At 38.9% G+C, this 17,219-nt stretch overlaps 1 protein-coding gene across 2 annotated transcripts in view; it reads right to left on the bottom strand.

Annotated features, from left to right (window-relative positions):
* Nucleotides 1-17,219, bottom strand: part of NOTCH2 (notch receptor 2) — a 160,401-nt gene that overhangs the window by 69,666 nt on the left and 73,516 nt on the right. For both annotated transcript variants that reach the window (XM_054564807.1, XM_054564809.1), the window contains exons 4-5: nt 15,067-15,402; nt 6,183-6,305 (exon numbers count right to left, since the gene is read on the bottom strand). In XM_054564807.1, coding sequence (XP_054420782.1) covers nt 6,183-6,305; nt 15,067-15,402 — 459 coding nt within the window. The remainder of the gene's footprint in view (nt 1-6,182; nt 6,306-15,066; nt 15,403-17,219) is intronic.

Here is a 17,219-nt window from a genome sequence, read left to right as displayed (position 1 = left end):
TGGGAATGCCAAAATAAGTAAGACTAGTTCCCAATCTTCCAGAGGCTGAGAGTCCACTGAGCAAAGCAAGCCCGTCAACCAGTAAGAGCAGGAAAACATTACACGCGCTACCAAAAGAGGTGTGTAGAGTTGAGTTAAGGGCACAATCTTAAAACACACCACTGACTCAGTGATGCTATAATGGTAAGCTTCTTTCCAAATCTCCCACATCCCCTTTGCTCATCGTCCTTCTTTGGATCTCTTTCCTCATTCATTTTCTTTAGAAATTTCTCACAATTCAGGTTCCACTCTCTGTTCTTCTCACTCCACACACTTGCCCTTAGAGACTTGATACATTCCCAAGGTAACCAAAAACAAAACTCAAGCTCTGAGTCTCTAGCCCCTACCTCTCTGTTCTGACCTCCTGAGTCTTACTGTTGAATGTTTTTCACTTGGAAAACTCACCATCATCTCTAGCTCACTTCTGTGTCAACAGTTCCTACATTTTCTCATTACTCAGATTCAAAATGAAAGTTAACTCTTCTCAATCTCCTCCCTCATCCAATGGAGTACTTAAATGGTCCCCAGTCCTATCCATCCTTCTTTCAAACTCATGCCCATTCATACTTTCTATTTCCTATTGTGGTTATGTAGACTTATTTCTTTCTAGCAAATCTGACTCTTCTTTAAAGATAGAAACTGATATATTTCTTCATGTCTTTATGGCATCCAGCATAGTATACTGAATACGGCAGTTATTCAACAAATATCTGTTATTGAAGCTACATTACAATCATTCTGTGGGGGCTTTGAAATCTATGAAGTGAAACTGGATCTTGCCTGGAAAGTAGCCAAAGCCAGATACTGAGTCATGGATGAGGGCAGAAAAGATCCTTCAGTCTCACCTCCTGCACTGAGTGGGGACCTATACTAACCTCTCACCCCTGTTCCCACCAGTACAGCCGCCATCAGCTCTGAGACCTCTGGGGTGAGAGTGCTTCAGGTTAGCACTCTGGCAGTCTGCCCAACTGATAGCAAACTGAAATTGGGGCTGGCATCAGAATTCCAGAAAACAGGCTTATTATCAAGACTTCACAATCAAGTTGACAGCAGAGTAACTGAAATGGGAGATGCATTTCCCATTCCCCATGCAAAATGCAATTAAGAAAACTACAGTCCTGGGTATAATTAAATAGTTTGTACTCTTAACCAACAAGAGCAGAAAAGTAGCTGTGAGAAAAGCCTCATCCTAGAGAATAGCTTATCACCAACTAAAGGGTTAGATTGGAATAGAAGCATTTAGTTCAAAATCAAAATACCACCATGAAAAGACTCCATTTCCAGACATAAGGAGCTCATGGAGCACCTCTGGCAATATGTGCCTTGCTGATTCATGCCAAAAAATTTTACTGAAATTGGAGCAACCAACAGCAAAGGGAACCTTAACCCAGTCTTCATGCTCATCATGTTACAAAGGAGAGCTGAGAGAAAATGTAGTCGGTTTCATTTGACTTATATCCACCTAACTTCCGTTGTTCACTTCTGCTTAGTGTCCCAAAAGCACTATTCCAAACCCAAGCTGAAATTACATTTCTGGGTTAATAATAAGCACAGGAAAATAAATCACGTCTGCCCTAGGAGTGAACCCAAAACCAAAAGCTGCCAGAGAGGAATTTGTGAGTTGAGTTTAGAGGCAACTTTAATTCTGAAGGAAATGAACCTTTAAAAAGAAAATTCAAATAACAATATACGTAGACAAAACATTAATCTACACTGCCTTAGTTAATTTGGGGGCCTTTCATAACTTTTTTCTTAAGTGGTTATCTGCCTGAGCAGAACTTCTCTCACAAGACAGCAGATGGCTTGGGGCCAAGCACAGAAATCATAAAAACATTTGTGCTCGGGCTTCATCAAGTCCTCAGGAGTACTTCCATTCTGTAAAGGAACCATCTCTATAGCAAGATTCCAGTAAAGAAAGTAATTCACTGTCCAAACCCAGTATCATTTCCTTCTTCTACCTGGGCTTTAGCTTGTGCAAAGCAGTGGAAGCTTTTGAGGGCACAAACTAATACTGACCTAGGTAGCCATGTCAGGTATAATGGTTCTGTGTGGAACTAGAAAACAGTTCTGTTCACCACTGATGTGGAAGCCACGCCAGAACGTGGCCACCATGCTTTCCTCTAGTGAGGCCAACTCCAGGCCCCTCTACACAGAGCTACACATACACCCACTACCACCCAGAATCAGAAAGGAGACACCTACACGGTAGCAGCAATGGTAACACCTACAGAACATCTCTGCATCTAAAGTAGTGCTGTCCAATACAAATATCTAAGAGACACAGATGTAAATTCCCTGATAGCACTTTAAGAAGGAAAAAAGAAACTGGTAAAATTAACTTTAGTATTATATTTTATTTAATTCAGTGTATCTAAAACATCATTTTAGCATTTAATCAATATTTTACTTTTTTTTTTAATACCACATCTTCAAAATAAAGTATTTTACAGTTGTGGCACATCTCAATTCAGACCAGTCACATTTCAGGTGCTGAATATCAAGATGTGACTAGAGGCTACCATACCAAACAGCATAATCTAGAATGTTTTACAAGATAATTGTTTGCTGAGTAAATGAAAAATTCAAAAAGCTTTTTTTATTGCACCATTTATTCGCCCAATACCCCAATAAAGTAACTAAGAGATATTAGTTCCGTGGATGGCAAATAAAGCCTTCCAAAAAAAAAAAAAAAAAAGGAGGCTGACTCATTTACCTCAAATCAAACCATAAATAGACTTGGAAAAATTCAGGTCATCCTGAAGTCTAAAATTTGCAACAAGAGACGAAGCCCTCTATGCATGTGTACAAACAACACAGTAAGTATCAGGCTCTTCTCATTAAAAACACAGCCAATTCCTGAATCTCCATTTATTTCCAGTTGGCACTTATTTTTTCTGCGATAGAGTTCCATCCACTCTTTTTCAGATAGCTGGCAACTTCACTCCCTCGCCCAGTGTCCTACGCCAACCCTTCTTCTCCTAGTCTCTCAAAATTCAGAGCAAACAGTTCATGCTTCAACTTTACAACCAGAAATTATAAGGGGAATTCTGAATAAAGATGTAATAAAGCTCTTCAGTATAATGAAAAAACCACCACACTGAATGTAAAGCATTCACTTAATATTAACTTCTAATCTCAAAGTAACCAGGTAAATTTTTAAAAAGCAAAAACACAAACAGTAGATCACCGTATCTGAAAATAACTATAAATTAAATTTTCAATCACTTAAAAATAATTGAAGTTCTTAAATATAAAAATGTTTTAAAAAGACAACTCACAGAGTAAATTTGTATAGGAAAAAAACCCCACAGAATTGAGCAAAACTTGGAGTACAATAAGCCTAGATTCAAACCCTGGCCCAACTATTATGTGCCTTGAGTAAACTATTCAGCCCTTCTGATATTCATCATCTGTAAAAAGGGTATTTAATAAACTACCCTAATACAGTTATTGCAAAGATTACACAAAATAAACATTGTAATTAGCACCATATTTGGATGCTAATAAACATTAGTTACCTCCCAGGCCCAGTCATTTCTTTGATTTGTATAAAGCAGAAAATACTAACCTGAATTTATAGCTCTAATACCAATAGAAATAGGAACTCTACAACCCAAAATTATCTTTCTATTCTTCTCATAATGAGGTGGGGGCTGGGATGGTAAAGAGCTCAGCTACATTTTACTGAGAACAAAGGTCCACCCCGTAACTCGGTACCTTCCCACACCTCAAGCATACAGTAATACCAATATTAATGTGGTGAGTGTTATCACAGAGGACTGTATGGGAAAGTGATGAAGCCCAGAGGAGAATACTTAGCTCAGCCTGGAGAGACAGGAAAGAGGTCATGGAAGGCTTCCTGAAAGAGGCAACCACTTAAGCTGAGCCAGGCAGGCAAAAATAGTGAGGACGAGAGGGAGAGGAGTGAAGAAGGGAAATCTAGAGAAAAGAAATGGTATAAATGGAGACACAGGATGTGGTGCATACAGGAGAACTGGAAACAGTTTTTACTGCTGGAATACGAAGTACTGTTGGGTGGATGGAACGTGTGGAGAAGCAGACAGGGCTAGGGCTAGGAAGGACTCCTTCATTCATATGAAGCAGAAGAACCTTAGACTTTATCCCACTGCTGATGAAGATAGCAAAAAGGAAGGTTGTCACTGAAAATCAAAGAACTGGAAGGAGTTAAAAAGGAAGGGAAACTGTGGTGAAAAACCAAAGTCTAGGGGTCAATTTAAATGACAGCAGATAAAAAGAAATAATCATTGCCACAATGAACTTACCCATCATTTCTGCCATCCTTTCTAGAAATCCAAGAATATATGGGCAAAGAAACATCTTATAAGGACCCTCACAGAAAAGAGGTACTTTTCACCATCCTGGGGTAAGAAATTTTGGTAAAATATCATTTCACTGACAGTTTCCTCCAAAATTGGGCCTTCCTAGTTAATATCAAAGTAGGAAACTGAGTGTGGTATCAAAGAAAAACCTGCAATGAAATCACAGTATCACTTAATCTTGAATCCTTAGAGCCGCTCTGCCACGGGCAAGGGAGAGATGAGGATGGGCTCAAGTTCCTAACAAACATCCTGTCTCACCTAGTACCACTGCCAGGGACATTAAAAAGAAACACTCAAATCTTTCCAGTTATTGTCATGTAATTAACTTCACAGTAATTTTCAAGTTGAAAAAAAAAAAATGGCCTTTGAAAAATCTACCACAGAAATGGCAAAAGATACAGTGAGAACACAGCAGAAAGAGCAGAGGGTTGGAAGTGAAGTCCTAGGATCAAGACACCAAGAAGAAATTCTAGGGGAAGTCCAATTCTAGGGAAACCGAGTGGGAAAATATTAAAAAAGGACAGTTGGCATTACAAGCAGAAATATGCGCCCTTTCAGGAAATCATGTTATTGAAGTTTAAATCCTTTTAATCTTTTTTCATTCATGGTCTACAGCTCTAAAAAGTATTCTAAATAATTAGCTGCTCTGAAGAGGGAAAAGTGATTTGTAGCACTAAATACCAGGTAGTGTTGGCAGCAATCCAACAAGAAGACTTCTTTGCTAGGCACCATCCGTCACTGGTACTGAAGTTTCTTCCTTATAACATAATCTGTTCTTGGATTTCCACATTAAATTAATCAATTTATCTCTAAAAGACTCAGTTCTTAATCACTTAATCAGCTCTTAATTGTCTCCACTTTCAGTTAGATAAATAAACAGAAATTGGATCCAACTGTCTGCATAAAATTACTGAACTTTCAAACAGAAGTAGAAAATCTGGCTAAGACAATATCAGAAACTTCCAAGAGGCTGTAAAATTAAGGAAGACTATTGTTCCACAGTCAGAGACAAAAATATGTTTTTGTCCTTTGCACACAAAGGATACCAAAAAAGGGAAAAATAAAAATGTAGATAAGTGTCATAAAAATACATCATCAAGAGCACCTGCCCAGCCCTTTGCATAATTATATGACACAACAGTAAGATAAGGTAGAGTTCTGTCTGTGAAAAAGCAACAAGCTCTGAACTCTTAAAGTCTCTATAACTTATACTTTTTTTTTAAGTTGGAAGAGTAGTCTAATAGCCTTTTCTTATAGTTATGAATATTCTTTGATACTATACCAAAATTTGACAAGTTGTAGTTTCCTTTTTTTTTCAGCTTTATTGAAATATGATTGTCCACTTTAAGGTACACAATGTGATTACTTAATATACATATATATTGCAAATAATTACCACAGTGAGATTAGTTAGCACATCCATTACCTCACATAGCTACCATTTGTATGTGTGTGTGGGAAGAACATTTATATGTTTGCACTTAAGCACGTTCTTTTCCTTTCAAGTATTTCTTGCACAGCTACTACATTCCGGGCAACGTGCTGCTCTTCCCAGACAACCTCCGAGTCTGTCAGTAATGCTCCTTTCTCATATCTGCCACAGCACCTAGCACGGGGCTGAGTTCAGAGCAGCTGCCCAATAAATACCTGTGAACATGCTTCTTTATGTGAACACAGGAGGACCTAGAGGGTTAGCACAACGATCTAGCACAGAGACCCATGTGAAAAGTGTCTACTTCAAGTACAGCCTGCCTCTTGTTACCAATCCATGCCCCATCTTGGTTTCAGCCACACTGTACATACCTGTCCACTGAGGAGGGCACCGGCAGTTGTAGGTATTCACTCCATCCACACAAACCCCTCCATTCTGACACCTGTGGTTAGGGCAGTCATCAATATTCCGCTCACAGGTGCTGCCTTCAAAGCCTGGTAAGGGAAGAACAAGCGAAAATGATGAATTCCATACAGACGAAATGATCTTCTCCTGCAGGACATGATCATCAGAACAAATCTACTCCATTATTTCAGTTCAGTAGCCAGCAGCTGGTCAGCCCAGAACTCACTGTACTAAAAAATCCCCCAGCCTTCTGCCTTCTCCTGCCTCAAGCATAGCTGGACGGTTAAAGTGACTCATTATGCCAATGACATGCTTTCACAGTTACCTCACAAATTTCATGAAATAAAATCCCAGTGAAGACAAATCTCTACTGGGGACAGCTATTCACTGGTTCTTAACAAAGGGGTATTAGATTTACCTCAGCTCCATGCTAGATTAATGAGAACAGATAAAAGATTATCTAATTAGATTTAAACTCCTTTTTCCCCTTGGGGTGATTGTTTGGGAAAACTGGGTGGGAGTGAAGGGCATAAGAAAAATACTGAAGTTAAAGTCTGAAGATATAACTCAAGTTCCAACCTTACCACTATAAACTACTTAACATACAGTAAATTCCTAACTCTGAATCAACCTCCTCCTCTGTAAAATGAGGCTGACTCCACCTGCCTGGCCTGTCTTTCTGGTTGTTATAAATGCCACATCACAAGTCAAATGTTATATAAATATAAAAAACTATCTGAAAATGGGGTAGTATTATTACTAATTAAACTTCCCAACCCTTCAAATTCTTCACCCTCGTCACTACATTTATAGCTTTGCTTCCTTCCTCGTGATTTTCCCCTTTTATGAAAAATGAAACTAGCACATCAAACTTTACCCTAACTGCCCACAGTAATTTATATATTGGGCTTTTCCCTTTCTTTCTCCTTGCTACCTAATTCCTTAGCTATTAAAATAGAAGACTGCCAGCTTTAAAACAAGAGAATGCTCACTAAACATGGTGCTCTTTAAAATACAGCATGACTATGTACTTGGCCTCTTCAAAATGTCCCTTAAGGTTCCTCTCTCACACTCAAAACACTTAATGAGTGGGGATACAACAGTGAGTAAAAGAGACAGAGTCCCCACTTTCAGGGCATCAACAGCCTGAGGGAGGGGAGAGACATCGATCACACCTTGCTTTATTCATTCCTCACCACAAGCCACTGAGGTATTCTACACCTGCTCTGTTACACTGGAACACGGCTAATTTCTCTGAACACACTGGCAGTCATGTAAATAAGTATAAATCAAGTTTCCCAGAGACCAAAGGAAATCATTTCACAGAAGATGGGAATAAATGAAAGCTTGACTGAAGAGAATTCTGTTTCTCCTTGTATTTGGTACTCAGGCCATTCAGGCAGCTGATTCACTAAGTAAGCTTGAGAAAGACTATGAAAAATTTTATAGACTCAGATTTTTTTTTTAAATTGTCATATTAATGATATATCTGTTTAATCCTATGAATGGGCTAAGTCAGAAAATGTTATGATAAAGTGAGGGCGAATCTACAGGTCTACCAAGCAGCAGTACTTGAACAAGAACTGAGGTCTTTGTCCCTAGTCTATTGCTCTTAATGGAAACAATCTTTAAAAAAGCTCAAGATTCAGTTTTAGAGTGTGGGAGGGAGATAGGGCTTCCGGCCCACCATTGCTAGAACCTGGGTGGTCTGGTGATGTTCTAGAACTGGTGATGGTCATCCCCCGCCCCCGAATCTGATCTCTCCAGTGACTAAGACTAAATGTTATTGACTAGGGTGTCAGGGAGATGATAAAGCCCTTGTATAAGGACTGGAAACTGCAACCCTGAATTTATATGAGCCAATGCTACAACTAACTGAATTCACCAACCACAGACAAATTAAGAAAGCAGAAGCATTTCTTTATAACCACAACATATAAGAAATAAGATGTTCTCTTTTTATGATTGACTGTTTTTGAGGTAGTTCCTCCTGGCGAATAGGTAGATAGAGAAGAAGGAGAAATGTGAAAGAGTTAGTTCATGGTTAAAGCATGGCCTCTGAGGCCAAAATGCCTAGGTCCAGGTCTCAGCCTCGTCATGCAACACCTGCGTGAATGTGGACACGATACTTATTTCCTCTCTGGGGGAATTTATAGGGCCTACCTCAAAAGGTTGTTGTAAAGATTAAATGAGTTAGATATAAAAAAATGCTTAATTCAGTAAATGGTGCTGGAACAATTAAGTATCAACATACAAAAGAATAAAGTTGGACCCCTTCCTCACCCAGGCACAAAAATTAACCCAAAGTGTAAGAGTCAAAATTGTAAAACTCTTAGAATAAAACTCAGGATTAAATCTCTGTGACTTGAGCCAGGCAAAGCTTTCTTAAATACAACCAAAAGCACAAGCAACAAAAGAAAAAAAATAGACAGTTTGGACTTCATCAAAATTAAAAACATTTGGGCTGCAAAGGACGCCATCAAGAATGTGAAAGACAGACCACAGAATGGGAGAAAATATTTGCAAAACATGTATCTGATAAGAGATTTGTATCTAGGATTTATAAAGAACTCTTAAAACAATAATAAAAATACAATATATATAATACGATAACAAAAGACAACCCAATTACAAATGGGTAAGAGATCTGAATAGACATTTCTTCAAAGATATTATACAAATGACTGAAAAGCACATGAAAAGATGCTTGACATCAGCCATCAGAGAAATGCAAATCAAAAATACAATTTGATTTACTTCATACCCACTAGGATTATGGTAATCAGAAAGACAGATAATGACAAGTGTTGGCAAGGATGTGGAGAAACCTCAGACATTGTTGGTTGGATGTAAAATTGTGCAGCCATTTTGGAATATAGTCTGGTAGTTCCTGAAAAGGTTAAATAGTTACCCTATCACTCAGTAATTCCTCTCCTACATACATATTAGCTAATATTATTAATCAATGGGATCAAAGCGCCCCTTAGAGATTATCTGCTCTAATCCTTTTATGTAGACAGATGAAGATGTTGACAGCCACAATCCAAATTTACATGACTAGTAGGTAGGAGTCTGTACTGAACTAGAGACTTTACCCAGTTTCAATCAGTATATTCTCTGGGACTTCAGAGTTCTCTTTGAATAACCTGAAAAACTGACCTTGGGTCAAAAGTTCCCTGTCTGAGAAAAACTCAAGCCAAATCAAAGTTAAGGCAGGATTTACGCTTTTAAAAATAGAGTTACAGAGCTCTTTTGGAAATAGCCAGCAAATTCTTGTAAGGAAGTCTATGCAAGGGGGGTGGGTAAGGCTTATATGAATAAGTTACAGTGCAATCACTTCTTTAAAATATATTTTAAGGTTTTAGGGGAAAGGGAAACAGACAAGCCTCCAGACCTGTGTGTGGGATGGGTGTAGCAGACTTACAGAGAGGCTCCCATGACCGTTCTAAAAGGAATCTACTGCTTAACGCCAATTCACGTCCTTAAAAGGCCACAAGGAGAGAAATTAAACTTAGAAGGAACATTTTAAGACTGTGCTGTTATAAAACTATGGGCCATGTAACTGATAAATAATGACAGTGAGGGTGGGGAGCAGAAATGAGTCCTTTGAACTTGTCTTCCCACACAGAGAACAGCATCTCTCAAGAGAGCATTGTATCTTTCCATTTCCAGACCCCAGGAGGCGTGAGGGTGGAAACGCTAGGTGTAGAGACACAGAGGGGAGAGCAAAAGGAGAAGATGAGAAAGCACAAAGGGATTCTCTCAGGCAAGGCTGAAAGTCCTCAGGAAAGGCTTCTATGTAGAGGAATAAAAGAGTGAGGAAAAAACCAGGGATACCTGAAATGGCAGGGACAAAGGCAAAAAGGTAAAAATCTATGAGACTACTTTCTCCCCCCACCCACTGGAAAGAAGTCTATCACAAAGCAGTAGGTCCTATCTGGGTCCAACTGATTTTCTTGCCACATATCTTCCATCCTCTGAATGAGCCAGAGGAGCTCACCGACCCCCAGGACCGGCCCGTGCATCCCCCCGCCACACCACCCACCCAGACTGCTGCTCCTGCCTGCCTCCCTGGGATCTCCCCAATGCTCTCCACTTTCCTTTCTAACTTTATTACCAAAGAAGTCACAGGAATGAATAAGGGAACTCAAAAGAAATAAATTCAGTATATTTTTAAAAATTATATAATATAGGAATTGTCTATCATATTCAATTCACTCACTTGTCAAATATTCATTGAGTCTCAATTTTGAGCCAGGCACTAAGCTGGGTATGGAGAGGGAGGGGCAGAGTTAAAACTAGAGTATCTACTGGGAAAGATGAACAAATAAACAATCTGCTAGAGGTGCAGAGCTTGCCAAAAGACCCTAGAGGGTCTCTAATCCCCAAGAGGATAGAGAATATAAAAGGAATTTCAGTGAAATAGGTGCCTTTGATGCATCATAAAGAACGAGTTCTATGTAAAAAGGCAGGGAGGGTGGGGGAAGAAGATGATGGAAAGCTAAAGAGATAGCATGGGCAAACTACCAAGCATGGGAAACCAGGAAACACCTCCAAGCATATCGAGTAAAATTGCACTTGGGACCCATGTCAAAGGAGCTAAAATAATGCACCCTGAAAAGCGGCATGAGCAAATTTCTGCATCTGCTCCAGAGATACCTGCCAAGATATGACTACTCTAATGCCCAGGAGAACATCACATGCCCTGTGTGTGAGAATGCAAGGAGGAATTCTTTCTAACAGCTTTTAAGATCAGCAAAAACAGAGCAGACACAAAAGCCACAAAATGGGCTCAAGCATTATTTCAATGATATAGGGATATTATACATAATCACCCCGTGAAGTACAGGGCCGGTTCACACAAAGGGTGTTTGTTGTCTGGAGAGGACAAGATCACACAGCTTTTTATGCAAGTTTTAAAAAATCACAGAGGAATAAAAAGGTGTGGGAGAGAAGGAAAAAAGGAAAGTACATTGAGGTCTGTTCAATCCAACTGTGAACTCACAAGTTCACAGCCAGTAGGTTCAAACACCCCACTGTTCCCTGATTACCTGTGCAACTTTTTTAAATGTCCACAAACACAAAACCAGTCTACTTCACTCTCTCCCCACTAATTGACCCTAACCTCAAAATACTGGGAGTCAATAATTGAATAATTTATTTTCTATTTTGTTCTTATGTTAAAATGATTTTGGCTGAGTGCTCCTTCTCAGGGCATCTGCTAAATACTTTACTTAATGGTAGCTCATGAAGGTCTGGATTATTAAAAGTTGCTGACCCAAGAAGAAGATGAAATATGGTTCCTTGGTTTATGTCTATCAGTTCCCTCTTGAATATATTGTTTTTTTCTTCCCACTATAGAGAAATTCTACTTTCTTTGTCATACAAAATGAGTCATTTTTTTGCAGTTTTAATTCCCCCCTCCAGGAGTCTTAAAATAATACTAAAATCAACTCACTGTAACACTAATGCCCTTTGCAGGAAAAGAACCATAATTAAACCCTTCCAATATAATCACTAACTTATGTGGGGTTCACTGACTTTCAGAGTTAAAGAACACTCTAAAATTCTTCTTATCCAGTATCAGAGAATACAAGAACAAAGGGAGAAGCCAGGTGAGGTCTAAGAGGCACGACACCAGGAAGAAAATAAGAAAACCAAACACAGCTACATTCTCAACGCTGTGATATGGTACAAAACTCAGTCAATAAGCATCTGTGTGCTTGTTACATACCTGGCACTGTTTTTTAGGTGTTTAGAATATATCACTAACAAAAACAAAGATCCTAGCTTTCACTCTGTAGAAGAGAAGAAAGCAGAAATCTGGAAAAGACGGACAACAAACAATAGACATATGAAGTAAATTATATAGTAAAAATTCAATAGTAAGAAGATAAGTCTTAAAGAAAAAAGAAAAGCAGATAAAGGCCAGTAATTAAGGAGGTTTAGAGTATGGTTACAATTTTAAATAGGGTGATCAGGCTAGGCCTCAATTAAAAGTGCAAAGACTTCAAATGTGCTGGGAAGCAGCCATCTGGGAGTTACAGACTGCCTTCACAAGCTACTCTGCTGACCTGGTATTCCCAGTTTTAGAAGTGAAATATTGATTATTATTTTAAGTAGCATTTTAGTCATTTAGAAAAGTGTGGAGGGCAACAGAGGAAAGGGCAAGGAGAAAAGTATTGCATTTATCAAAACTTTATAAAACAAAATCATCTTCCAGACATTACTTCCTTGTGGAAATAAAGTTAATATTTTCTAAACCACCTAGGACAGAAAAACAATGAGCATAAAATCTCACAAACTGTGTAAATATCTATTTAACCACAGTGCTAGTAAATCATCTATTATTTTATATTCTTTTTTAACTTACTTCTACACATTGTCTATGCTAATGTCATCTGATTTTTAGATCATGGGATCCTGAAAGACAAGAACTAGTCTACCTGTTTGTAAATGTCTACAACAGGTCACATATAGGCTGATATGTAACAAATACTAGTCAATCATAATTAGAAGTGTCTTTTTTCTTATAACATAAGCCTACTTTTCTTTTTAACTCAAACACCTCAATATATTTAACAAAAGTTTCATACATATTCAAAGCACATTGAGGGGTATACAAGTAGCTCAGGGTAGTGCAGCAAGATGCAAATGCTTTGGAAAGAACCTGCCTGAGTTCAACACTCCACTTGACCATATGTCAGCTGTGCCACTCTGGGTAAATCGCTTGACATCTCCCAAACTGAGTGACTTCACATGGGAAAACTTGAAAAATGAATACCTGTCCCCAAGGTTTTGTGTAAATGGACTAATGGATGCAGAAGGACCTCGCATAGTGCCTGACTCATAAAAGGCATTATCTGTTAGTTTTTCTCTTCACCAAGTCTCCCCTACCCCCACACCCCCAACACACACACACACACACACACTCTCTCTCTCTCTCTCTCTCTCTCTCTCTCACTTCACCAGTGATTAAATAAATGTCTTGCTTTAAAACTACAAGCAATTTTTAAGAGAGAGCCAAGTTCTCCTCACTCCATCCCACCAGCCCTGGCAGCCTCTCAGCTGTGGAATCCCTGGTTATTTCCTTTCTCAAGGAGGAGATACTATTCTGGTTTGACAGATCCTTTCCTGCACACACTCTCAGAATTCCCTAAGGTTCTTATCATGGCTAATGGATAACAATGCAGAGACTATGGGAGTGAGTAATCACTCTCTCCTAGCTAAAAACTTCCTTTATTGACTTCTCTAACTTCCCGTCAGTATTTTGCTGCCAAATCAACCTCTTGTTCTAGGCGACTATTAAAAGCAATTCTCTTGAAACTTAAAAACACAATTAGCCTGCAACAATAAATCACACAAATCTTTACTACTAGCCCCTCAGACTAGTAGACTTTTAGAATATTAGACTATTAGAATATTTGTAAAATTAAATTGTTTACATTTCTATTTCCTTCCTTAATCCTTAACACGAAAACAGGAGTGAAGATACCTTTTAGTTATTCTTTTGGATAATGTAGACTACAGTAATATTATGCCAATAAAAGTTTATTTAGTGTTTAGAATGATAGCGTTATCTATTCTTCATTGAAAGAGAAACTGAAAGTGATACAATAATAGCTCACTCTTGTGGCTTACAGTTAAATAGTAGAAAGTTTTCAATTATGTGGCAGTGTCTTATATAGCCCATAGCACAGTGTCTACAACATAGCTGGCAGTCAATAAATTTTTACTAAATGAACTGAGTAAATTACCATTTGGTTTTATAACGGGGACTAATATATGACCTTTGATCCCCAAAAGATAAAATACACAACCCCATTACAGGGGAACCATACCTTCAACACCAGAATCGAAGATTCTCATTCTGAAAGAGTAGCTAGAACAACCTCTTCTTGAGGCAATTCTGTTGCTTAGCACATTATTCCCACCAACAGTTTTCCTTCTTTTGTTTTTGTACTAAGGATATTTGTATAAAAACAGAATCTTTGTTGCTTAGTAATTCATCTGCTCCAGCTGCTTATGTTCTGTTCCCAATCAAAATTCTCAGTTTTCAGCATCCTCATCATTTTTATAAGGAGCTCAGTGAATTGGCCAGGCTTTCTCTTTTCTCCACCTCTGCTGAATGCTGGGCCCCACATTCTCACACATTGCTCATCTTTTTGTTTCCACCTTGGGATTATGTATGATTGTGCCATATATAATCTTTCAGTGCTAATCATAAAGTGCTCACTGATTAACAGAGCACTACCCCCAACCCCAGTTCCAAAATTCTTTAGCTTCAAGTCAAGGCAGAGTTACCCCAAAGTCAGAGAGTGTAACTGGAGAGAGATGTGAGGTCCAGAAACCCAGGGAAAATTATAGAAAGGTAAGTAGATACATTTAACTAGATAGAAAATTATTTTTCTAGAGGTAAAAGCATATAGGGAACTTGATCACCTATTACTGTTAATTCAATTCAAAGCACTTCATTAGTCACACCTATTTTTCAATGTCTAATTCTCATTGTGTTCCTTTCCATGCCATAGACTTGTCTATCCCTTTCCCACAGCTGTTTCTCTTATTACTGTTTTTCCAAAAAGGACACTAAACAATTCCCTAGCCACTCATCATCATAAACCCTGACATGTTAAATTACCCCCTGCTCAGTTTATACATCACATTGGACCCATAAAACTCCTCCCTCTTCACACAAAATTCTCACTTCCCCTTTCTCCTCAGGCCCTCCCCGACTCCACTCTCATTAGGAAGGATACTTCCTAAAGGAGCAATTGAGCCCCACCCACCACTTTCCTCCAGTGCAGGAGGTGCATCTTCCAATCCCAGGACACTAAGGGAACTCCTCACCTGGAAGGCAGTTGCACTCAAAAGTGAAGTCACCAGTTTGCCGACAGGTACCTCCATTGACACAGGGAGAGGGCGCGCAGGGTGCATAGTGGCTGTCACAGTGCTGGCCTGTGAAGCCCTGGGGGCACTGGCACCGATAGGAACCTGGTAGGTTGAGACAGGTACCACCATGCTGGCATTGTCCTGGAATGTCACACTCATTGACATCGGTCTCACATTTCTGCCCTGTGAAGCCTGCTAGGCATTTGCAGGAGAACTGGTTGGCCACAGTGGTACAGGTACTTCCATTTGCACAGGGTTGAGACAGGCAGGCATCAGTCCACTGGCACTGCTTACCTGGAAGGATAACAGAACTCAGTACTGCTCACGGAAATGGGAGTCGGCACCATCCTCAACACCCCGCATCTCCCACCCAAACGCTCCCATCAGGGGGTTACTGCATGGAGAATCCCTAAGCTCTCTGCATAAATAAAATGTATTGATATTTTCCATAACATATAGTTACTAAATAGACCTCTTGGAAGATATAAACACGTCAATACTACTACTTTTTCCCTTAAACACAATACACGTGCACACATATTCTGGGAAACATATTAATTGAGTCTTGATATAACTATTGCTTGATGTGTCTGAAGAGGATGAAGAATCTCTGACTCCTTATATATGAAAACTAGACAAAAGTAGAAGCAGTCATGAGACTAAAAGGCTAGGAAGGTAACTCTTGTGGACTCTCTTAGGTAGAAAGGTACCAGAAGAAGCAGGAAGGCTCTAACATGCTGGATACCAAGGCATGACTCCAAGGAAGCAAAGCAGAAAGAGTTCAAAAGAGGAAAAAAACACTGCCATGCTACTAATAAACTTGGTATTCATGTGGCTTTTTGTTGTCATTAGCTTAAGCTTTTTTTTTTTACACTAAAGATGTCAGAAGCTGCTGAATTTGTAATACTCTAAGTGGCTGTCAAAGTCAATATCCCGTAGGGAAGCCAGTGAGTCATGATAGCTTTTGTAAAAGAGAGAAAGGGGTGACACTGGAGCACACAGAGGTGCTTTCTGCCCGTAACTAAATGCCAAACCAAAGAGGAAGGGTACATTAAATACTTGGGCACAACACATATCTCAGGGTGCAAAGCAGAAAGAAAATTTTTAAAAACCTGGTATTTTTCTCCCTACTTTTTCCTCATGAGAAGTACCTACCAGCAGTGGAAAGGAGATTAAAATGGTTACTTTAGACAACCATGTGTATCATCAGAGTGTGTGCCTATAACTGAAATAAAAAGGTCCCTGAACTTGGTTTCCCACAAATGTTACGTAGTATAGGCATTAGCTTCCTGCTTATTCTTCGTCTAAGAGTGGAGATTAAGGTAATAAAGTCTGACTAGGAAGAGTGTAAGGCTATCACAACAGCAAAAGGTTAAGTTCTTGGAACTTAGAAGATATAAGCAAGTCAATACTACTTCTTTTTCCTTTAAACACAATACACATGCACACATATTCTGGGAAACATTTTACCAACTGTAGTCTTGATATAAATATTGCTTGATGTGTTTGAAGAGGATGAAGAATCTCTTACTCCTTGTATATGAAAACTAGACAAAAGTAGAAGCAGTCATGAGACTAAAAGGCTAAAAGTCATGAACTTAGCCTGTGACTTATAAAAGTCGCAGATGTACAAACATAACTGGAACCCTGCAGAACCCCAAGAAGAAATCCTTTTAATGGCAAAGGAAAAATTTTTTATCTGGGGATCATTTCAGAGTATCATTTTAATGATAAAGAAGGCATTACTGCCATTTTACCTATTCAGGATTAAACCGTTTTAAATCGGCATAGTCGCCCTTTGTCTTGTGGAGCAAAACAACTCAAAACTGATAATCAGGAAAGAATAACTCCCTTAACTACCAAATCTCTTCAATGACTCACAGCATTAAAGCTGTCACAGTCATAGTGGAGATAAGGGATCATCCTAACTATTATCTACCTCTACCAACACCCTTTAATAAAAAATCAAGAACAAGAATTCCAAACTAACTGATCCAGTCTAGTTTTCTCAGTATGTTTTTCATTTTTTGCTTATTAGATTTACAGAATTATTGGTGTAGTGGGGGACAAAAAAAATGAATGGCTCTCCTTTTCTCATCTAACAATAAACA

This window comes from Pteronotus mesoamericanus, unplaced genomic scaffold (assembly GCF_021234165.1).
Source record: "Pteronotus mesoamericanus isolate MK-2021 breed Mesoamerican mustached bat unplaced genomic scaffold, CSHL_Meso_final scaffold_99, whole genome shotgun sequence".
NCBI classification, from domain to species: domain Eukaryota; kingdom Metazoa; phylum Chordata; class Mammalia; order Chiroptera; family Mormoopidae; genus Pteronotus; species Pteronotus mesoamericanus.
Note: the sequence above shows the minus strand (reverse complement) of the source record. Positions and strands in the feature narration are given on the sequence as shown.